The sequence below is a fragment of the Schistocerca piceifrons genome, chromosome 1, assembly GCF_021461385.2.
Source record: "Schistocerca piceifrons isolate TAMUIC-IGC-003096 chromosome 1, iqSchPice1.1, whole genome shotgun sequence".
NCBI lineage: Eukaryota > Metazoa > Arthropoda > Insecta > Orthoptera > Acrididae > Schistocerca > Schistocerca piceifrons.
Window position 1 is genome coordinate 1,044,152,311 of NC_060138.1, and position 25,133 is coordinate 1,044,177,443.

General features: G+C 44.7%; 1 protein-coding gene across 1 annotated transcript in view; it reads left to right on the forward strand.

Annotated features, from left to right (window-relative positions):
• Nucleotides 1-25,133, forward strand: part of LOC124777454 (cytochrome P450 4c3) — a 315,881-nt gene that overhangs the window by 139,863 nt on the left and 150,885 nt on the right. Inside the window, exons 7-9 of the mRNA XM_047252874.1 lie at nucleotides 7,419-7,470; nucleotides 10,260-10,283; nucleotides 24,778-24,792. Of these exons, the coding sequence (XP_047108830.1) occupies nucleotides 7,419-7,470; nucleotides 10,260-10,283; nucleotides 24,778-24,792 (91 nt within the window). The remainder of the gene's footprint in view (nucleotides 1-7,418; nucleotides 7,471-10,259; nucleotides 10,284-24,777; nucleotides 24,793-25,133) is intronic.

A 25,133-nucleotide genomic window follows, 5' to 3' on the forward strand; every position in this document is an offset into this window, starting at 1 on the left:
AGAAGGCAGTACTGAAACGCATCAGAAATAAGAATGGCGACAAACCTAACCTCAAAAGCAGGGACCTCGTAATGGAGGAAGTGAAGAGAAGCAAAATAAATCGTCAGTCATGAAACAAGAAGAAGACAACAAAAAAACTACCGTAGGTAAATAGAGTATTCGCCGTTAGAAGAAGTGTACTAGTGTGGAAACTCAGGTATTACTCTGAGGAATAATTTTCTGCCGCGCGGGGTAGCCGCACGGTCAAAGGGCGTCTTGCCACGGTTCGCGCGGCTCTCCCGGTCGGACGTTCGAGTCCTCCCTCGGGCATGGGTGTGTGTGTTGTCCTTAGCGTAAGTTAGATTAAGTAGTGTGTAAGCTTTGGGACCGATGACCTCAGCAGTTTGGTCCCATATTTCTAAATATGTACGTTTGGGTCACAGAATTGTTTGGAAGCGAAAGATAGGCTGTGGAAAAACTATAAAAGAAGAAAAACGAAGCGTTTAAGATGTCTGTTAGGAAAGGACGTTGAAATTTAAGTGGACTGATAAAAAATTAGGAAAACCTTGTCGGAATCGGCAAGGAAAGAGGAGGAGGAGGATATTGATGTTTAACGTCCCGTCGACAACGAGGTCATTAGAGACGGAGCACAAGGTCGGATTAGGGAAGGATGGGGAAGTAAAGCGGCCGTGCCCTTTCAAAGGAACCATCCCGGCATTCGCCTGGAGAGATCTAGGGAAATCACGGAAAACCTAAATCAGGATGGCCGGACGCAGGATTGAACCGTCGTCCTCCCGAATGCGGCGAGGAAATAAATAGGCCGTAAAAACTGAATAGAAGAGTGAGCAGGATGGTAAGGACTTGAGTTAAGACAACAGAGAATAACTTCCGTGCTAGTAGAGAAAGCCGTAAAGGATGAAAAATGTAGGGGGAAACAGAAACTGGAGTATTTAGGGTATCCAGAGAGGAACGGGCAATATTCATGGATATAGCAGGAACGATCACTCGAAGCAAAACTTTCTAGTAAAATTGGGGCCCAGAATACATACCTTTAACAGCTATGAACACGTGTTCAGTAAACGAAATTTGTTTCACAGTAGCGAAGATCTCATAGTTCTTAAGGTATGCACTTTAGAGGCCATGTTTACTGGGCATTTTTTTCTTATTTTGGTCCATACCACGACCTCTTGAAATCCGAAAAGCAAAGAGATAACAGTAGAAGAGATTTGTTTCACAGTATCGAAGACGAAGTGCTCGTAGCTCTTAAGGTATGCATTTTGGAGCCCATGCTTACTGGACTCTTTTGCTTCGAATGATCGTGCCTGTAATATCCCAATATATTGGCCAGGAAATCGTTGCAGGCCGCATCAAAACAGTAGATTTACGGGAAAAATCTGAACTTGATTTTTTTTAAAATCGGTCACCTGGAGGAACCCATAAATTGTGGTCCAGGAGGCATCATTAATAAAAGATTGGCATCAGCTGGCAACAACATTGACGTAATCCACCAACGCAGGGCCTATGAAATGGCATCCTGTGCCATTCAGTAGTCATTCTAACAGCAGAAAACGAATCATGGCATGACCATCAGTGTGACGACACTGCAGATACTTCTCGGGCTGTCAAACTGATAGCTTTGATGTTACGAAAATTTTGTTTTTATTTTGGTGCTGCACGTTACACACTAACGTGAATCAAATGTTAACTAGAGCTGCGAAATAGTTTTGTTGCTGTTGTGTGTTCAAGTAGTCCTGTTACGTGGGTTTTGACCTGATCAAGAAACTATAAAATCATACCCTGATGAAGTTATTACTTCAGTACGGTTCATTGCCATGTTGAAGTTGTTATGATATGGTTGGTTAAATCATTTGTGTTTTTCGTTTACCGAAATTTACTCAAGTAAAAACCAATCCAAAACTGCAATTACAGATGGAAAAGTTGAGAAAGTGTACACTGTTGAATTGGAGACTTGGTGATAAAACGTATAGGCATTTGAGACGAACGAGTAGGATAAATGTTAAATGCTGAATTAACTCTGAGAAAGCATTGCGTAAGACGGGTGCATATCTGTTTACTGACGACAAAAAGCAAATACAGAAACGTATTTCTCACCACTGTTTAGAATATTTAAAAAACAAACTGGTTCTATGCGTGGTATTTTGCAATGAGTGAGACTGCTTCTCATGAGAGACGAAGCAACATTCAGAGCCGTGGGTGGAAGCTGAAAAGATTACAGCCAGTGTTTTCTGTGATCTTCTTGTTGATTGCCTTATCAGGGCTAAAAAACTAACCAATGAATGTTACCCAAATACTGTAACCAGCTCGGTGAATGAAAATCGTGAGAAAAGAAAAAAAAAATCTTTCTTCAGAACTATGCGTCCGCCCATGAAGACGCCTTGACAATGTAAAAAGCTGATGTTTGCTAAAATGCCGGAGCATCTATTCTGTTCATCTGACTTCCATCTATTTTGACAACCAAACAAAATGTGGTTTCGAGTAATACAGTACAACGGAACGCTTAGTGTGAAACTGTAGCGAAAATACGGAACGCCTTCAAGAAACAGGCTCCACAAGAGTTTCGTCTGTCCTTTCACTCACACGAAGTCATTTACCTTGAGACAAAATACGTAAGAAAAGAAAACACGTTACGACAGATGTGCAGTACTCTGGCCGACGCAGTGGACGGAGAGTTCACAACCGCGCTTCTTGTTCCAGCGATTACTGCCTGACCTTGCGTTCACTTACAGCTGCAAGTGCAAGGTGACTAACATGCGGCGGTATTGCTGTTGAAAGCCAAGGGAATTAGTCGTAAGAGAAACGAGTTTAACTATCCCTCTGAACTTTCGTAAGCTTAACGTGTTCATATGTCGTTAAAACCAACGGTTCATTTGCCTGCAAGGTAGTCGATGCTAGCAGTTTATGGTTCATACTCTTCTTGTTCTCCGCGTATACTGCTATACTCCGTACTATGTGGCAGAGAGCATTTTTTGGTACAATAGGATGTACATTTCTTTCCGTTCCATACCGTTAAGAGTGGCTGCTTGCTCTCGTATACTTCTATGCAAAATGTTATTAGTCTAAATTTCTATTGACGGTCCATACGAGAAGTACATGTATGGTGTTGAAGAATATCCATAGGTTCTGTACTAAAGCCACGTTTGTAAGCTGGTTTTTGCGAGGTGTTGGTCATACTACCAGTCAGATTTTTCAAGATTTCCTGATCCCCAAATTCCGAGGCAGACAAGCATTACACCCTCGCACTTTCTTTTATACAGGGTGGTCCATTGATCGTGACCGGGCCAAATATCTCACGAAATAAGCATCAAACGAAAAAACTACAAAGAACGAAACTTGTCTAGCTTGAAGGGGGGAAACCAGATGGCGCTATGGTTGGCTCGCTAGATGGCGCTGCCATAGGTCAAACGGATATCAACTGCGTTTTTTTTAAATAGGAACCCCCATTTTTTATTACGTATTCGTATCTATCACAAAGCGAAAAAAGTGGTCCAACTAAAACATTCATATTTCTTTAACGTACTACACGAATATGTAATAAAAAATGGGAGTTCCTATTTTAAAAAAACGCTGTTGATATCCGTTTGACCTTTGGCAGTGCTGTTATTTCGTGAGATATTTGGCCCGGTCACTATCCATGGACCACCCTGTATACTCCTTATGTCCTCTCTTACTCTGACCTAGCACGAATCCCACATGTTTCAGCAATATTCCAGTATAGGCCGTACACGTATCTTCTAACAAATCTCTTGTCTAGAGGAACTGTAGCTTTCCTCAAGTGAATCGGTACCTGATATATCTTAGCAAGTTCTTCTGTCTTTGAGACTGTTTCACTTTCAAAACTATTCAATAGCTAACTAAATCATCGTTGATTTGGACACTAAAACTCATTTTTTTATCGTCTGAGACTACAAGAATAAGACAGGTCTACTACAGTCAGTAATGTACGAAGCCTCAGCCTTACGAGTTCCAGGTATTATACTGGGTGATGTAGGCCACTAGGGTCAAATTTATACAGATAATAGAGGATCTTAAATTGAGTACCTTTATTTAAAGAACCCGTTTTCAGAAAAGAATATTCAATTTTTTACTGACGAAAGCGTAACAATTTTCATCATAACAGACATAGCTATTGCGGCGCTTGAAGACACCATTACGGTTGAAAGAGGTCTCAGCTGACACTACTATACCGCGCAGGATAATCCACTGGTATAACTGAATTCTGGATTCAAAATCATTTGGCCCTACTGCCTGCACGCGGTACTTATTATGCACGTTTAGTTGTTGTCCTCCCAACACAGTATTCTCCGAAGTATGCACTTCACAGACAAACTAGCACGAGGAAAACTTCACACTTTTTGTTGTTCAGGGTTAACAGTCACTTTTCGTGTCGTGCAGATATCTTATCCAAATAATTTTGTAATTCGTTTTGATCTTCTGATGACTTTGTTATATAGTAAACGAGGACTTCTTCAAAAACAATCTAAGAAAGCTGCTCAGATTCTCCTCTAACGTTTTCTTTGGGAATCCTACCATATAACTTTGGTTTCACTAAGTGATTTCCTGTAAACTACTACGGACTGCGACAGAAAACCACAAATCAAGTCGCTCTGCTTAGACGATACTGTATAGGCATACAATTTGATTAGGAGACGCTTGTAAGGAACGGTGTCAAAACCTTTCTAGAAATTTGTGACTATGGCTATAACCTGAAATCCTCTGTCGATGGCACACATTACTTCGTGCGAATAAAGAGCCAGCATCGTTTCGCGTGGTAGATACTTTCTGAATAAGTACTGGTTATGTGTAAATACATTGTTTGCCTCGAAATACTTCATTATGCTGGAACACAGGATACGTTCCAAAATCCTACAACAAATCTTGTCAACGATATGGGTCTATAATTCAGTGGATTACGTACGTTTCTTTTCTTGTACATTGGTGTGACTTGTGCCGCTTTCCATTCTTCAGCTACATGTCTTTTGCTGAGCGAGAGGTTGCACTTGACTGCTAAAAATAGAACTATTTCATCAACATATTCTGAAAGGAACCTGACTGGTTTACAGTATGCACCGGAAGGCTTGCCTTTATTAAATGACAGGTTGCTTCGCTACACGAAGGTGTCTACTTCCAAATTACTCGTGTTGGCAACTCTAAAAAATGGTTCAAATGGCTCTGAGCACTATGGCACTTAACTTCTGAGGTCGTCAGTCCCCTAGAATTCACAACTACTTAAACCTAACTAACCTAAGGACATCACACACATCCACGCCCGAGGCAGGACTCGAACCTGCGACCGTAGCGGTTGCGCGGTTCCAGACTGTAGCGCCTAGAACCGCTCGACCACCTCGGTAGGCTTGGCAACTCTCCTTGAATCTGAACACTTACTGCATCTTACTTTGTGATAGAATTTTGGAAAACCATGTTTACTAACTCCACTTTGATTGTGCTGTCGCTGTTAACATCACATTGCTGCAACAGTGAAGGTACTGATTGAGTCTTCCCGGTGGTATACTATACATGCGATCATAATCTATTTGTATTTTCTGTCAAATTTAGAGCCAAAATTTCCTCTTGGGAACCATTAAAAGCATCTCGCACGGAAGTCACCGATAAGATTCGGAGCATCCGCCGGCAACCTTTGAGATCTTGCGTTCTTTAAAATTTGGCATGATCGTTTCGTTGCTTCTTTAGCAATGTTCTGCCCTGTTTTGTGTACCACACCGGATCTGTTCCGTATCCTATTAATTTATTTGGTATTAAACACTTGACTATCATCAACACAATTTCTCTGAATGTGAGCATTCTTCTCTCACTAGCCGTGCTTGTACTCCGCCTTTAATGACCTGGTCGTCGACAAGACGTTAAACGTTAATCTTTCTTCCTTCCTTCTTTATCTTCCTTTATTTTCAGCTTATTTTCCACGTTATTCTCGTGTGTTTCCCGCTACCATGATACACAGTAACACGTTTATAACTGTCTGCAGCGAACCACGACAGTAACATTTATTGTATGTGTGCATAAAAATAAACTGTTCATCTATTCCTATAAAAATTCTTGGACAATGGTAGTGCCGCTAGGGAGCAAAAAGGAAATCCGGTGCATTGCATGAGTAGTGATTTTGCTGCCTATGGCTCCACTGACTTTGAATTTGACACACCAGGCTTTCGACTACTTCTTCTTTGTTACTTTGTCTTGTTGCGTGTTATTTTTTGTGTCTGCTTCACCTCGGTATTTTCATTTCTCATTTATCTCGGCAATCAGTGATAAGTAGTCGGTGGAGGTGTTGTACGCTCCATCCTTTTTATGCTGGTAACGCCACGTAGCGCTCTGTATGAAAATCACTGACTGTGCTGTGTGCAATCTGTGCCTGGTTGGCATTGTTGGAACATTCGCTATTGTAGTGTTGGGCAGTTGGATGTGAAAAGCGCGTAGCGTTGCGCAGTTGGAGGTGAGCCGCCAGCAATGGTGGATGTGGGGAGAGAGATGGCAGAATTTTGTGAGCGGACGATATGGACGTGTGTCCGTCAAACCTAAACAGCCTACTTACAATATCCTAGCGATCTGTTTATCATAGCTTCAACTTTTGTTGTTTTTTCTCACCGGAGAGCTTCCCTTTCACCGTACATTCTTTTTGTGTCTCTAAGGATTAGTATTTCCTGCTATCCGTTTCTTATCACATCTCGCTGATTAGGTATCTACTTTATTACCATATGGCAGCAGCATCATTGTATGCAGTCTCCTTCATTCTTTATTGCATCAAATTGTTATTGCACAGAGGTCTCCAGCTAACGGGATGACGAGGTGCAACTGTTGTGGGTACCGGCCAAAAATGCACGTGGTTTCTTGCTTAACTGGTACATATCACTAGAACACAAAAGAAATTGTTATTATGCACGAGACTGCTGCCACCTGGTGACACTCTGTAGTTTTATGTAGTTCTTTTGACAACTTTCCGGACGTACGGAGCCGGTTGTCAACATATACACATTTAACAGCAGCAGATGCGCTCTATCTGATGCATTTGACATCTCCGTGCCTTCCTTATATAGTTGTGGCATTTATTTCAGTGTACTTTTTTTTGCATGGGAGTGTCTTTTCTGTGGTTTACCTCCATGTTTTCAGTGGCCGGATGGCAATGTGCTACGCATACCTAACAATCTGAAGGCGTCAGTATAACTTTGCTAAAACTATTAATCAGGATATGTATCAACTGCGATCTGGGCAATGAAACTCCTGTTTTGGAAGCTTTTCCACAAAAGAAAATACATTACTATTATAATCCTACGTGAATTTGTTGCATAGAATGTGCCAGATTTCCGGGAAAGAACAAAATTACCTGTTTCGAACTGGCGCAAAAGATAATGACAGTTATGTTGTATAATTTAAAAACTCGAGTGTGATCCGGAAATACTTTGTTTCAGGTGATAATGGAGAGGAAGGAGGAGATACGCCTTCAAAAAGAAAGACAGAAGAGCGGCGAAGACAATGACTCCGAGTTAGGTGAGTGCTCTCCCTAGCCACCTAGTTACTTCCATAAGGATGATGCATTAGCTTACTTCCGTTGTCAAACACAGGATTCTATTCCATAATACAGGATGTTTCAAAAAGAACGAGTGGTAACAAGGCTCCATATTTGATGATAAAAACATACTAGAAACACGTGTTGCATTGCAAAATACTCACAAAATCTTAAAGTTTTAGCTATTATTATAAATACTCTCTGTGCCCACCAGCTCCACCACGAACAACATCTAGACGATAGCTAAATTCAGCATAACATGTACATAATGTATCCGCTTTTACAAAAGTTACGGCGGCTGTTATTCTGTTCTTCACTTCTTCTATGTCACGAGGTAAAGGGGAGACGAACACACTTTCCGTCACATATCCCCACAAGAAAAAAATCGCATGGGGTCACGTCCAGTGATCTTGGAGGCCAAGAATGCAGGGCAGTGTCTCGGGTGTCATGCACCCCATCCAGCGTTGAGGCAGAGTACGTTTTTGTGCCAGTGTGATGGAGCTCCATCCTGTTGGAAATGAAGTCATCGGAATCCTTCTGAAGTTGTGGGAAAGCCGATTCTGCGGCATTTGAAGATAGCTCATTCCAGTCATTGTGTTTTCCTAAAACAAAGAAGCCTTACCTATGGCAAATGACACAAAAAATATTCACTTTAGGTGAGTCTCTTTCGTGTTCAGTAATATCGTGCGGTAACCGAGGTAAAAATGTATTTACTTCCATGTTCTCTAGCAGAGCATTGCTAAAGTCGACATGTCCTTTTTTCACCAACGCGAAGAGCTTACACTAATTGTAGTTTGCATGGTTTATAGGCCAAACGACGCCCTAAAACTCTCCAGAGAGTCGTATGAAGCATTGCCGGTTCTCTGCTTGCGCGGTGAGTAGACTGTCGTGTACTCCGTTCAAGCTGCCTGGATACTTACTACTGCACAAGCATTCTGTTTCTTCAAATTGGGCCGGCCGCGGTGGTCTCGCGGTTCTAGGCGCGCAGTCCGGAACCGTGCGACTGCTACGGTCGCAGGTTCGAATCCTGCCTCGGGCATGGATGTGTGTGGTGTCCTTAGGTTAGTTAGGTTTAAGTAGTTCTAAGTTCTAGGGGACTTATGACCACAGCAGATGAGTCCCATAGTGCTCAGAGCCATTTGAACCATCTTCAAATTGGCGATACCAACGACGAATGTTTTTGGGCGCAAGCAGATCGGTGCCAAACGTCGACAAAAAGCACGCTGGACCAAAATCACTGACTCACTCTTTGCAAACTTTCTTCCAGTTTACGTGTTATGGGGCACCACTTGCACACAACGAAGATAATGGAATGTAGTCGAATTAAGTCGGGCGATGCTGAGGGAATTAGATTAGGAAATGAGACACTTATAGTAGTAGATGAGTTTTGCCATTTGGGGAGCAAAATAACTGATAATGGTCGAAGTAGAATGGATATAAAATGTAGACTGGCAATGGCAAGGAAAGAGTTTCTGAAGAAGAGAAGTTTGTTAACATCGAGTATTGATTTAATTGTCAGGAAGTCGTTTTTGAAAGTATTTGTACGGAGTGTAGCCATGTATGGAAGTGAAAAATGGACGGTAAATAGTTTAGACAAGAAGAGAATAGAAGCTTTCGAAATGTGGTGCTACAGAAGAATGCTGAAGATTAGATGGGTAGATCACGTAACTAATGAGGAGGTATTGAATAGAATTGGGGAGGAGTTTGTATCACAACTTGACTAGAAGAAGGAATCGGTTGGTAGGACATGTTCTGAGGCATCAAGGGATCACCAATTTGGTATTGGAGAGCAGGGTGGAGGGTAAAAATCGTAGAGGGAGACCAAGAGATGAATACACTCAGCAGATTCAGAAGGATGTAGGCTGCAGTAGGTACTGGGAGATGAAGAAGCTTGCACAGGATAGAGTAGCATGGAGAGTTGCATCAAACCAGTCTCAGGACTGAAGACCACAACAACAACAACCAGTCTCATTAATGCGACCACCTGCCAAAAGCTTAAATAACCACTAGCGCGAAACGTACAGGAAGCGAGTCACCGAGATTCTGGAAGGTACTGACAGGTACGTGGAGCCATACCGACTCCATTGCCGTGGCCAGCTGCCCTGGGATTATCGGTTGCGGATCCATGGCGTGAACAGCCCGATGGAAGAGGTCCCACAGATTCTCGATCAGATTTAACTCTGAGGAGTTTGGAGGCCAGGGAGTACGTTAAACTCATCCTGGTGCTCTTCAAACCACGCTCGTACATTGCGAGATATGTGACGCGTTACATTATCCTGCTGGTAGATGCCATCGTGCTGAATAAAAACAAACTGCATGTCGGGGTGCACATGGTCCCCAAGAATAGTGTCGATCTGTTGTCTTCCTACAGCCGTGTACCGCAAGTCTCTAGAGAACGGAAGGTTCGAAATGATTGGAAAAGAGCACAGGTAGTCCCACTCTTCAAGAAGGGTCGTCGAGCAGATGCGCAAAACTATAGACCTATATCTCTGACGTCGATCTGTTGTAGAATTTTAGAACATGTTTTTTGCTCGCGTATCATGTCGTTTTTGGAAACCCAGAATCTACTCTGTAGGAATCAACATGGATTCCGGAAACAGCGATCGTGTGAGACCCAACTCGCTTTATTTGTTCATGAGACCCAGAAAATATTAGATACGGGCTCCCAGGTAGATGCTATTTTCCTTTACTTCCGGAAGGCGTTCGATACAGTTCCGCACTGTCGCCTGATAAACAAAGTAAGAGCCTACGGAATATCAGACCAGCTGTGTGGCTGGATTGAAGAGTTTTTAGCGAACAGAACACAGCATGTTGTTATCAATGGAGCGACGTCTACAGACGTTAAAATAACCTCTGGCGTGCCACAGGGGAGTGTTACGGGACGTTTGCTTTTCACAATATATATAAATGACTTAGTAGATAGTGTCGGAAGCTCCATGCGGCTTTTCGCGGATGATGCTGTAGTATACAGAGAAGTTGCAGCATTAGAAAATTGTAGCGAAATGCAGGAAGATCTGCAGCGGATAGGCACTTGGTGCAGGGAGTGGCAACTGACCCTTCATCATCATCAGTTATCTGCTATATTAGCAGGTCCTTTGCCTCTCCATTTTCTGCGATCCATTGCTTCCTTCTTAAGGCTGCTGTATGTTGTACCGTCCATCATGTCATCCAGTATCTGGAATCTCTTCCTTCCTCGCTTTCTTTTCCCTTCTACATAACCTTCTAAAACTGTTTTTATCAGTCCGAACTGACCCTTAACGAAGACAAATGTAACGTATTGCGAATACATAGAAAGAAGGATCCTTTATTGTACGATTATATGATAGCGGAACAAACACTGGTAGCAGATACGTCTGTAAAATATCTGGGAGTATGCGTGCGGAACGATTTGAAGTGGAATGATCATATAAAATTAATTGTTGGTAAGGCGGGTACCAGGTTGAGATTCATTGGGAGAGTCCTTAGAAAATGTAGTCCATCGACAAAGGATGTGGCTTGCAAAACACTCGTTCGACCTACACTTGAGTATTGCTCATCAGTGTGGGATCCGTACCAGATCGGCTTGACGGAGGAGATAGAGAAGATCCAAAGAAGAGCGCCGCGTTTCGTCACAGGGTTATTTGGTAATCGTGATAGCGTAACGGAGATGTTTTGCAAACTCAAGTGGCAGACTCTGCAAGAGAGGCGCTCTGCATCGCGGTGTAGCTTGCTCGCCAAGTTTCGAGAGAGGGTGCGTTTCTGGATGAGGTATCGATTATATTGCTTCCCCCTACTTATACCTCCCGAGGAGATCACGAATGTAAAATTAGACAGATTCGAGCGCGCACGGAGGCTTTCAGACAGTCGTTCTTCCCGCGAACCATACGCGACTGGAAAAGTGCCCTACACCACACACCGTTGGGTGGCTTGCGGAGTATAAATGTAGATGTAGATGTAGAATCACCCAGGGAATGCCACGAAAACATTCCCCAGACCATAACGCTTCCTCCTGGTTGCAGCGTGTCTGGTTTTAGACGTTTCACGGCATACACGCCAACGGCATCTATCCTACGGAACATAAAACGTGTTTCATCTCCAAAGATCACCTGTCGCCACTTAATGGGTGTCCAGTTGCGGTAGTGACGTGCAAATCCAGCCTTCATCGCCGATGGACAGCAGTCAGCATGGGTGCATGACCAGGTACCTGCTGCGGAGGTCCGGACGCCGCAACGTTCGCTGAACGGTCGTTGAGGAGACACTGTTTGCAGCCCCTTGGTTCACCTGGGCGGTCTGTTGCTCAACAACGGCACGTCTGTTCACCCGTGTACATCTGCACAGCCGTCATTCACCCCTGTCATCTGTGGCCCATGGTACACCGCAGTTGTGTCGCCGTCGGTTTTGGATAGCACCATTTTCCTATGCACAGAGATACTTTAACCATGCGGGCACGACAACAGTTTTCAAATTTAGCTCTTAAGGCCGGTATTACACTATCAAAGTTCTTTGTCAAAGATTTGATCAAAGATGTAATCAAATATTCTGTCAAATATATTTGACAAAGATCTTTGACGTAGTGCTAGAATGGGTATTACACTTTCATCATATTTTTCGTCAAAGTTCAAGATGTCTGACAACAACAACTTGTTATTAACCGCAGCAGTTGCATGTACCACAATTGCACTGTGTGCACATGCAGAAGAGAAGTGGGGGAAAAACAGGAAACACACCTGGGTGAAGCCGTGGGTTTTACGACAACACGATAAAAGCATTCAACAAAACTTGTTACGTGAGCTTATAGTGGAGGACGTCGAGTCGTACGTACATCAATTACTTAAGAATGGATGAGCATACATTTCTTCGCTTCCTGCGCCCGGGTTCCCGGGTTCGATTCCCGGCGGGGTCAGGGATTTTCTCTGCCTCGTGATGACTGGGTGTTGTGTGATGTCCTTAGGTTAGTTAGGTTTAAGTAGTTCTAAGTTCTAGGGGACTGATGACCATAGATGTTAAGTCCTATAGTGCTCAGAGCCATTTGAACCATACATTTCTGTATGTCTTCAATGAAGTGTAGCCTCATATCACAAAGCGCAATATTCACTTAAGAACCGCTACATCTGCAGAAGACACAACGGTTGATTCCTTGCTACAGGAGAGGGTTGGGTTAGGTTATGTTAGGTTAGGTCAGGTCAGGTCAGGTCTCCAATCTTGTTAATCTATTTTTGTATTCAGCGTGCCTCACGTTGTAAAGCGCCTCATCAGCTTCATACATCTCTATTAATTTTGTAGTTGTCGGCACACACCACTTGTATTTACCAGCAATGTTTATTAAAACACTACAGACGACAGAATGCTGCAGCGATGCTAGCGCTCCAGGTGGTAACATGTCACATTGCAGTGAACAGAAGACAAGCGACTTCTTTGATCAAATCTACAGCGAGGCCCTAGATTTGATCAAATATTGGACAACATTTGACGAAGTTCCCTAATACACCATCAAATATCTTTGACAAAGATATTGGACGAAGAAATTTGATAGTGTAATACCGGCCTTAGGAAACGCTTCCACTGTTGTCCCGAAAAAAAATGGCTCTGAGCACTATGGGACTTAACATGTGAGGTCATCAGTCCCCTAGAACTTAGAACTACTTAAACCTAACCAACCTAAGGACATCACACACATCCATGCCCGACACAGGATTCGAACCTGCGACCGTAGCGGTCGCGCGGTTCCAAACTGAAGCGCCTAGAACCGCTTGGCCACACCGGCCGGCCGTTGTCCCGAAAGCCAATGATCATGTACGTTTGGGTGTCAGATAAATAGCTCCGTTTCCGCATTACGACAACGACTGTACTGTGTTCCGTGTGCTCCCAACACGCTTTTCATACACTGGAGTGGTAGTGCTGCCACCTGCCGTGTGCGACTATTGCATGTTGACGTGGAACATGAGCGGTGGTCACGTAACTGGACCGCGCATTTCAACTCTGTCATTTTGGACAACAGCTTGAGAATGCCTTTACAGATGCTTACGGCGCTAAAGCTACTTTTGTGTGTGTGCGTTTTCGCGCGCCAGGCAGCAGCATCCCAGGACGCTGCGGGTAAGCGGGGAGCTTTGAGTCAGGCATCGTTCCGCTGACGCAACAGCACGACTTCCTGGACGATAACTCGTTGCCTCGTCAGGCGGCGAGTCACTCGCACCACAAAGCAGCGCGCTTCGGCGATACGACTTTCCTCGCGTTATCGTCTCGCCCGCAGGATAGTGAGTCACAGTGCAGCTGGAACCGTCGTCGTCTGCTCTCACCGTAACACCTGTGAAATTTCTTGTCATTATAATGTGTCTTATTGACCCTGGAAAGGGCAATCGCGATGCTCGCTGCGAGGTGTATGCGTTTCTTTCCTTGTAACTATTCTAATTGCGAACGAGCTAATTGAGACGGAAGAAAGGAGGGAAGGTAGGTTCAGGTTTAACATGCCGTCGACGACATGGTCAGTAAGGACACAACTCGGATTGGGGGATCACGGGGAAGGAAACCGGTAGCGCCCTTTCAAAGGGAAATGATGAGAAACCTTAGTGGGGATCGCCAGACGGAGATCTGAACCCTCGCTCGTCGGAGTACGAGTCCATTGTGTTACAACAGTGCCAGCCAGCTCTATGGTTAAGAAAATGGACTCGTATTCTTGAGAAGGTTGTATTTTAATCCATCCCCAGCCCATACAATTTGATTCTCCCAGGCTTCAATAAATCTGTTCACGTGTTGGTGTTTGACACAGTGTTAAAAAAAATGGCTCTGAGCACTATGGGACTTAACATCTGTGGTCATCAGTCCCCTAGAACTTAGAACTACTTAACCTAAGGACATCACACACATCCAAGCCCGAGGCAGGATTCGAACCTGCGACCGTAGCAGTCACGCGGCTCCGGACTGAACGCCTAGAACCGCGAGACTACTGCGGCCGGCGCAGTGTTAAAAGACTGAAGCTGTAGTTGCATCAGTCAGACCTGTACAGGTAGCAACCTGGTACAAAGATCCTTAATATAGAGATATTTGTACATTAAGAGAAGGAAAAGCAATTGAGTAGCCCTCCAGTACAGAAACGGCGAAAATGCGTTGTAAGGGCCAATGACAAAATTTGCTAGGAGACCATAGAGAGGGCCTGCTGTCCAATTAGAAACGTCTTCTTTCTAAGTGTACATGGCGCCTTTCCTTCAGAAAATGTGAGATTCTGAGTTACGTGTAACGTTTTAGTACAAGTGGCAAATGGGTGCCCGCTAGATTAGCATTTTTACATTGTTGATCATGATGACAGGATGAGGGTGGAACTCAACGCCGCAACATCAACAGACACACTCCGCAATCCGCTATTTAATGCATGGCGTAGGATATTTCTTGCCAATATTAGCGAGTTTCAGTTCTATTCCATTCGCGTATGGAACGAAAGAAAATTGATATCGTGCCCTAATATCCTCTAGCTTATTCTCTCGGTTCCTACGCGAGATATCGACGGAAGCAACAAAATTATTGCACATGTTTCTTCCAATAACGCTTAGCTGATAGGACTCGCGAGACCAACATTGTCTTTCTACAAAGATTCCCATCTAAGTTCTCAGGGCACCTCCATTACACTGTCATGATCTGTAGAACCTTGTTATGACTTTAGCGGCGATTCTCTGAATTCGTCTAATGTTTACTGTCTCTACTACTTGTAAAGGACTCCAAACGCCTGGAACCGCGCGACCGCTACGGTCGCAGGTCCGAATCCTGCCTCGGGCATGGATGTGTGTGATGTCCTTAGGTTAGTTAGGTTTAAGTAGTTCTAAGTTCTAGGGGACTGATGACCTCAAATGTTAAGTTCGATAATGCTCAGAGCCATTTGAACCATTTTGACTCCAAACGCTGGAGCAGACACTTGGAATTGGTCGTACAAGTGCCTTGCACGGGGTTTCCTTTACATGTGCACAGCACTTATCCAGAATCCTCCTGACATTCACCGTCCCTACTATTCATTTCATGTGTTCGGCACCATTTATATCACTTCATACTATTAGCCATATAAAGGCTTAGTCATTCCCTTTAATTCGTGAACGGTTCCAGGTATTGAAACGCGGTTTTTTGCAATTGATAGTATATTAGGTGCACGTAATATTTTGTATGGATAATGCGCTGAACTCTGGCACCATCCGAGATATTTAAACAAGTGTGTTTTTTTTCTAAATGTAACCTTATACTTTTCATAACTGCGATCAACGGCTCTTTGAAAGACAATTACAGTGGTATGGAGATTGTTGATATTGACTTTGAAACCTGTCGCAAAACAATCCGATGATCGTACTAAAGCACGAAAGCAATGAGGCCACAGTCAGCTACTGCGCTGTAAGTACCGCCAAGCAGAAACCTCATGCCAGGCTCCGTCGTTATATGCAGCAAGACAGGCCTAAACTACTAAAATGTCCGCCCCCAGTAGCTGAGTGGTCAGCCCGACAGACTGTCAATCCTAAGGGCCCGGGTTCGATTCCCACCTGGGTCGGAGATTTTCTCCGCTCAGGGACTGGGTGTTGTGTTGTCCTAATCATCATCATTTCATCACCATCGACGCGCAGGTCGCCGAAGTGGCGTCAACTCGAAAGACTTGCACCAGGCGAACGGTCTACCCGACGGGAGGCCCTAGCCACACGACGTTCACTGGTCATCGGGGCTCAATTCGAATCGGGACTCATCGCTCAAGACAATTTTATTCCATTCAATGAGATTCCAGGCCGAAGACTTCTCTGGAGACACCCCGGACAACGATGGGATACCATCCCGAGTGTCACTGGCCATACGGCTTGACAACCAGGAGTGATGGTCTACGGTGCCATTTCTTTTCATAACATGAACTCTTTGGTTGTCATCCACGGCACCCTTATAACACAGCGTTAGTTCGACGATATTCTAAGCCCCATTTTGCTGCCCTTCATGGCTTACATTTCAGCAAGATAATACCCGCCGCATACGACGAGAGTTTCTACTGCTTGTCTTCGTGCTTGCCAAACCCTACCTTGGCCAGCAAGGTTGCCGGATCTCTCCACAACTGAGAACGCTTAGAGAATTATAGCCAGGGCCTTCCAACCAACTCGGAATTTTGGCAATCTAACGCGCCAGTTGGACAGAATTCGAAAAATTGTCCCTCAGGATCAATCAACGCCAAGCCGAATAACTGCTTGCATAAGGCCCAGACCTGACTTGTATTGTATTGTATGTTAACCGGGGATCTAGAAACGATGGAGAGGCTCCGTCCCCGCCGCAGCCGCAGGGCTCCACAACCCCACAACAGACTACCGCAGTCCACTTCACCCCTCCGCCGCCCATCACCGCACCAAGAGTTATTGTGCAGTTCGCCCCCCGGTGGACTCCCCAGGGAACGTCTCACATCAGACGCGTGTAACCCCTATGTTTACGTGGTAGAGTAACAGTGGTGTACGCTTACGTGGAGAACTTGTTTTTGCACAGCGATCGCCGACATAGTGTAGATGAGGCGGAATAAGGGGAACCAGCCCGCATTCGCAGAGGCAGATGGAAAACCGCCTAAAAACCATCGACAGACTGGCCGGATCACCGGACCTCGACCCAAGTCCGCCGGGCGGATTCGTGCCGGGGGCCAGGCACTCCTTCCCACTCCGGAAAGCCGTGCGTGTTCCTGACTTACTCAATTTGTGAAGCTCTTTGTCTTGAACAAACAAGCCAATTTTTCTGAAATTACAATCATTTGTTTGTGTGCACTTGTACGTCACATCTAACGAGTTCTGTCCCATTCGGATAATCCCTTCGTGGTGTGTCACTTTTTTAAAAATTAAACTTACTTTCTGTTTTCACATTTCGACATGTTTCTTGATAACCTGGAGACAGTCAGTGGTAAACAGGGAGAGATGTTCCACCAGGATATTCGAGAAATGGAGAAGAGATACCAAGGACGACGAACACTTTGCAGATTATTGTTGGATGCTGTGCAAGGATTCTTGGGAAAAACACAAGAAAAAATCCAAGAGACAGACATTCGATACCAAATGAACAAGATTTTAGTGATGTGTTTATAAAGTGAACGGGAATGTTAAATTTGGTGTAAAAAGACTTAAAAGTCGTTTTATAATTCGTATACAAATCATGATCGTATAATTTTTTGAAGAAAATATGTGAATATTTCATTCTTGATTTGTCAAAAATCCTGATGTGATGCGGAAGAGCAAAACTCATTTTTCAAATCACTGGGATTGAAATATTACGAATCGCTTTTGAAATGCAATACAGCTCTCATCAAGTTTTAATTTGTAGACCGAGGTAATTATAACATGCCCAAAGTCAGTTAACTCGCGCCGTGGTGCCATGTTCACTACACAAGTCTATAATAGATTGCTTAGGTTACATATCGTCTACAATCGCTTCGTAATACGCAGCATGCGGGCGTTATACATGGCAGATCTTCAAATGTAACACCGTGGGTTTTGGCCGCTTAGTTTCGAATTTCAGGATGGTGCCATCGGTAAGATTACGACGAACTTGTTCTGTGTTCCTTGTCCAGCTGAGACCATTATTCATATATAATCTACTCATTGTCGAAGGAGCGTTAAATGGTAGCATATTTACTTTCATGCCTTGTAGAATTTGATATAAGCGTCTGTAAGCCAACCAGTTTGTTATGGATTCGAACTGTGAACTCGGTGTCAAAGCAAACAGTTCTGCTTTTGGCATCGAAGGTATGGTTCTCTGTTTTTGAAATCCAACTGCTGGCATCAGTGTATGCCACTGATAGACAGCAGATCCAAGCTAAAACTGTGACTTGTGATACTGAAACAAATATCTGAGTGTTAATGTGAACCGTAAAATGCTGCAGTTTTTCGTGAAACATCCAGAATCGAATCATTTAGAAAATTCGCTAGCAACTTCTTGGAGATATTTTAGTACTACTTTTATATGACGAAGTTGAAGCCGTTATTCTCTACAGAACAGATCGATTCTATGAAGTAATGTTCCGAGATCTGTGGGTGTGTTCATTAGCTCATTCTCTGTTGATGACACCAGGGAGAAAATAAATGGCTGCTCTCTCTGAATATTACCGGATACTTTGTATAGTAGTTGGAAGTTGATAATTTTGTACCTAATATCCACGGAATTTCTCACTGCTCTAAAAAGTTATTAGCGCCAGTATTTTACAATTGAATAATAGTGAGCCAGTTTCCAGCAGTCGACACGGAGTATAATGTTGATATAGCAATAGAAGTTCCCATCAGAGCGTTTCGGTGTAAAATCAAGCGACATATATTCACATCACATATTTTATACTCCTGCGCCAAAAGTGTCCTAGACAAAAACAATATGTGTCTCTGTCACTGTTTGTTTGTGTGTGTGTGTGTGTGTGTGTGTGTGTGTGTGTGTGTGTGAGTGAGTGAGTGTGAGCGCAAAAGAAAGAGGTCAATGAGTTATGAAACAAATATTCTAAGATATTGAAACCAGCTCTACAGAATGTCCCAGGAGGAATGGTCACTTGGTCACTATTCACGCATAAGACAGGAACAATCATTCGAAGCAAAAAGATGTAGGAAGCATGAGCTCTATAATGCTAATCTTAAGAGCTTTCAGGATTTGTTCAGTAGAAAAGATGTGTTGACAACGAGGAACAGTGTTAAGCAGTTTCGAGTCCATGTTTACTGGAGCCATTTTTTTATTTTTTTGTCCATACTACCATCTCCCAAAACATGGAAGCAAAGAACTTGCAGCAAAAGAGTTTGTTTCACGGCGTCGAAGATGAACAAGTGCTCATAGCTCTTAAGATATGCATTTTAGAGCCCATGCCCACTATACTCTTTTGCTTCGAGTGATGGTTTCTGTCTCATCCCTGAATATCCTGGGATGCCCTGTGTACAAGCGACAACAGACAGTCCAATATGAAATCAAGTCGTTTCTCTACAGCTGATGTAATGACCACAAACTCTGTACGACTCAGACTGAACAGAAAACTATGACCCAGAAGATCCAGCGATGTCTAGGCCCAAAGTTGATATCACAAACCTTCCATTACTGATGATGGTTTTTTTTTTCAGAATCACGAAGTTTCAGCGCAAGTCTAGAATCTATTATCCTCCCTTTAAGAATCTAAGTAAAGGATTCCTTTGAAAACTCCCTTATAATCTGTCTGCCAAAAAATCAAAAACTGGGCCTTGTGTACTTGTCTAAAATCACTCATTTGGCGCAATTTCCAAATTCATGCGTTAAGAGACAGATAACTGCAAGCGAGGAACAGTGACCAGTAGGTGATCGTGCCTTACCATTCCAACAGAGGCAATGTCTTGCCGCAAAACTGTTCTTTTGCTGCAGCATCAGGCAGGTAGCAAAATCTCAGTGAAATGTACCTGCTGCCTCTGCGCCTTCAGCAAAGAAGAACTAGGACCTAGCCTTACTGTGAAAGCAGCACGAAACCATAAACCTGGCGCTTGGGCCGTAGAACATTCGCAGATCAGCACTTCTGTGAATTATCAGCGGACCAGTGTTCCAGTGTAGTTCTGTATGGGTTCCTAAATGACTGTATATAAAGTGATTGTGATGAAACCAGAATCTGCGAGCAGCCTGTGTGACATAACTCTGTGCACATGTACTTCACGTTCATCGTGTCAATGTGCTACCGATGGCTTCTGTAACTAGTTGCCTTCTATTTGCCTTAATGCTTTCTCACAAGATAGTCTCCTTCTCCTGGTCTGCCATCAAACAACATTATGTTCTCAACCTGAGTTCTTATTTCTCCATAAAACTTTCTTTCATATTTTGTGTCACCTCCAAGATACCAAAAAATAGTGGTAAACAGCCTGAATAAATAAAGCATCTTGACTGACTCATGGTGAACCTTGTCGCGTTTAGTTGCTTCTACAGGCAGAGACTTGAAGTGCTAATCAAAGAGCTGCTCTGTGATAAGCTCAACCGTCGGTTCCCCTACGTCTGTTGTTAATAGCTGTCAAGTTCTTTGAGCAAAACCTTTAAATCTCAGGAAGCAGCACACTACGTGATGCCCGATTTCCACAATAGCTGTGCAGGAATTGTATACTTAAGTGTCTTCAAAAGCTGCAGTCATCAGGCTAGCCATCAACTCGGAGTACAACCGTACCACAATCGCTCTTACTATGTGCTTTACACATTCCATCCGCCCTCAGTTTCATAGGTTCATAATGCATGTGGAATCGATTGATATTTTGTCATCCCCAAAAACTACAGTAAATGGACACTAATAATCATCCTTCAGAGTTCAAAGGAAAAAATGGCTAGTTTAAGTCCGAATACAAATTGAAAGCTGACTCCATTTCCCACACACAGAGGTGACATACGGCCTGCTCTCATAACTTCTATGAGAACCAAACACAATTTTTTTTTTTTTTATTGTTTGGGGGGAAGAGACCAAACAGCGAGGTCATCGGTCTCATCGGATTAGGGAAGGACGGGGAAGGAAGTCGGCCGTGCCCTTTCAAAGGAACCATCCCGGCATTTGCCTCGAGCGATTTAGGGAAATCACGGAAAACCTAAATCAGGATGGCCGGACGCGGGATTGAGCCGTCGTCCTCCCGAATGCGAGTCCAGTGTGCTAACCACTGAGCCACCTCGCTCCGTCCAAACACAAGTCAGGTCATCAGTTCGTTCCCTATTTGGACATAACTGTGCGTGTACCCTATTATGTACTGAACATCAGAAAACCAAATGCTCTTATTGTCTGATTTGATCCAGTATAAATACACTCCTGGAAATGGAAAAAAGAACACATTGACACCGGTGTGTCAGACCCACCATGCTTGCTCCGGACACTGCGAGAGGGCTGTACAAGCAATGATCACCCACGGCACTGCGGACACACCAGGAACCGCGGTGTTGGCCGTCGAATGGCGCTAGCTGCGCAGCATTTGTGCACCGCCGCCGTCAGTGTCAGCCAGTTTGCCGTGGCATACGGAGCTCCATCGCAGTCTTTAACACTGGTAGCATGCCGCGACAGCGTGGACGTGAACCGTATGTGCAGTTGACGGACTTTGAGCGAAGGCGTATAGTGGGCATGCGGGAGGCCGGGTGGACGTACCGCCGAATTGCTCAACACGTGGGGCGTGAGGTCTCCACAGTACATCGATGTTGTCGCCAGTGGTCGGCGGAGAGTGCACGTGCCCGTCGTCCTGGGACCGGACCGCAGCGACGCACGGATGCACGCCAAGACCGTAGGATCCTACGCAGTGCCGTAGGGGACCGCACCGCCACTTCCCAGCAAATTAGGGACACTGTTGCTCCTGGGGTATCGGCGAGGACCATTCGCAACCGTCTCCATGAAGCTGGGCTACGGTCCCGCACACTGTTAGGCCCTCTTCCGCTCACGCCCCAACATCGTGCAGCCCGCCTCCAGTGGTGTCGCGACAGGCGTGAATGGAGGGACGAATGGAGACGTGTCGTCTTCAGCGATGAGAGTCGCTTCTGCCTTGGTGCCAATGATGGTCGTATGCGTGTTTGGCGCCGTGCAGGTGAGTGCCACAATCAGGACTGCATACGACCGAGGCACACAGGGCCAACACCCGGCTTCATGGTGTGGGGAGCGATCTCCTACACTGGCCGTACACCACTGGTGATCGTCGAAGGGACACTGAATAGTGCACGGTACATCCAAACCGTCATCGAACCCATCGTTCTACCATTCCTAGACCGGCAAGGGAACTTGCTGTTCCAACAGGACAATGCACGTCCGCATGTATCTCGTGCCACCCAACGTGCTCTAGAAGGTGTAAGTCAACTACCCTGGCCAGCAAGATCTCCGGATCTGTCCCCCATTGAGCATGTTTGGGACTGGCTGAAGCGTCGTCTCACGCGGTCTGCACGTCCAGCACGAACGCTGGTCCAACTGAGGCGCCAGGTGGAAATGGCATGGCAAGCCGTTCCACAGGACTACATCCAGCATCTCTACAACGTCTCCATGGGAGAATAGCAGCCTGCATTGCTGCGAAAGGTGGATATACACTGTACTAGTGCCGACATTGTGCATGCTTTGTTGCCTGTGTCTATGTGCCTGTGGTTCTGTCAGTGTGATCATGTGATGTATCTGACCCCAGGAATGTGTCAATAAAGTCTCCCCTTCCTGGGACAATGAATTCACGGTGTTCTTATTTGAATTTCCAGGAGTGTAGTTCTGAAAGCCTGCGACAGTGAAAACAGTAGGTTTGTTTATAAATAACTCATCTGCCGCCAGTCACGATTTTCTTTATTTTATTTTTCGCACGACGCGTTTCCGGAAATGATTCCCATTTTCAAGTGCGTTTTTTGTGTTTGTTATGCCATTTCTATGTCATGCAAGTATCCACATTAAAGAAGTGGCTTTAAAGTAGTGACGAGACGGTTATCTATACTCTGACCTCAGATAAAAATTAAATGTAAACGCGGTCCACAGACCCAGGTGGGCCATCGTGTCCGACCGACCGCCGGTTCATCCTCCGCGAATGTTTGGATGCGATGCAGAATGGCGCGGCGTGCGGCCGGCCCATTACTCTTCCGACCACTGGCATTTTTCGTGACACGGAGCCACTACTAGTGGATCAAGTAGCTTCTCAATTAGCATTACGGGGCTGAGGGTACTCCGTTCCAGTCCTCCCAGCAAACGAAAACCTCTGGCAAGTACCGCCAGTCGAACCCTGGTCGTCCACGTGGTAGTCGGTTACACTGACCACTGAGCCACGGAGGTGAACTCAGTCCTCAGAATGTTTTTCAGAAATTAGTGACAACTTCGTTAGCTCACTCATGTTCTGTCCTCAAAGTGTTTTTGGAAAAGCATTGACATTTTTGCGGTTAAACTGCCTCTAGAAACTGTCAGATGTCGCCGATCGCGGAACAGTTCTTTGATTATAAATGGCTGTTGGGTGTTCAGTGAATCTAAACTGAGTTCTTCTGACTTCAGATATAAAATTTACGCCATAATGCGACCTTGTTCGCTTCTAGGCCGTAATGCTGAGTCTCCTCTGGATACTAACAAACAAAGATTTGTGTGTAAAATATTGGTTTGGTACGTAGGTTCGAAGCATTTTTCCATGAGTTTAATAAACACAACAGTTACACATAACAGAGACTTTTGCCATCAATAATATATTGTCCTTCATTATTTATAGCAGTCTACCAACGCTGGGTGACTTTTCGATTCCGCGACTGTAGAAATCACGTGGTTTTGAGGCGAAGAAGTCGTCGAGCCATGTTCGGAGCGCATTTTCATCCGGAGGGAAAGTTCCTGGAAGGTTGTTCGGTGGAGAGCGCAAAAGGTAAAAATCTGAGGGCGCAAGAACAGGTGAATGACTTCCCAGCCAAGCTCCTGTATAGTGTTTCTTGTCAGTCTAACAGAAAGCGGGCGGGAGTTATCGTAGGTTAGCATCACTTCACGCAGCCTTCCTGGTCGTTATTCTTGGACTGCGTCTGCAAGACGTCTCAGTTGTTGACAATAAATGTCAGCAGTGACTGTTACACCTCGAGGAAACAAATCGCAGTACACCACACCGTCGCTGTTCCACCAGATGCATAACATTATCATTTGTTGATGTGCACAGCTCATTGTACAGAGAGTTGCTGCACTGTTTGGGCTCAGTCATTCCTTTATTTTCCTTAAGTTATCAGAAAGACACCATTTCTCGTCACCAGTAACGATACGGGATATGTACTGTCGACGTTGTTCACGAGCCAGTTGATGAAGAGCAAGATGCTCACATGTCCATCCGCTGATTTTTGTGATTTTGGATTAAAGCAAGCAGTACCCATACACCCAAGTTTTGAATGCCGCACGATGGTACAATGATCACATTTCTCAGTTATCGAGTACAGTGAAGCGGTTAATTGTGGATTAATGAGTCAGACGATCTTCATCCAACCCCGAAGGTCTTCCTGAACGTGGATGGCACTAATGTCAAAACGTTCCTCCCTAAAACGTCTTTGACTGCCAGTGGAGGAGAAACAGTGAAGCACAGATGCTAATCGCAGAACTGTAAGCCAGTGTCTGAGTTACGCTGCAAACCTTTACACAATGTTGTTGATGATCCGTCTGGAGAATGGGAATGTTAAGTTCAGCATCTATTTCGACGTTTTCATCACGCCTGAAGAGACTGACAACCAACACCAACCAGCCAGAAAACACTCTCTCGAAGACGGAAGGCTAAAGAACTCTGGAACTGCCCAGACTCGCCGTTATCTGTTTACATTCGCGTAACGCAGGAAAATAACCATTTCTTACAAGGGGTCGACCTGCACCAGATAAAAGCGGTTGTTCACAGACTCCGTGGGATATGGTATGGTTAGCAGCAGTCCAGGTGGTAGCCACTAGAAAGGATCGTGTGCTTTGTCAACCGCGCAATAACCTTGGGTTCGGTGTGGGGGCGTCGGTGGGATGAGTGGCCTGCTGTAGCCTGTTGTAGGGTTGTGAACCACTGAGGGCTACAGCGGGGACGAAGCCTCTCCGTCGTTTCTGGGTCCCCAGTGCAATACATACATGCATAACATCTACAGAACACCTCCACCACAGATGTCAGCATTGACATCTCACGTCATCATAGCCAACGCAGAACGTCGCATTTCAGAGCCATCGAACACCGACTATAAAAAGGACCTATGAGTCACATAGATCAACAAA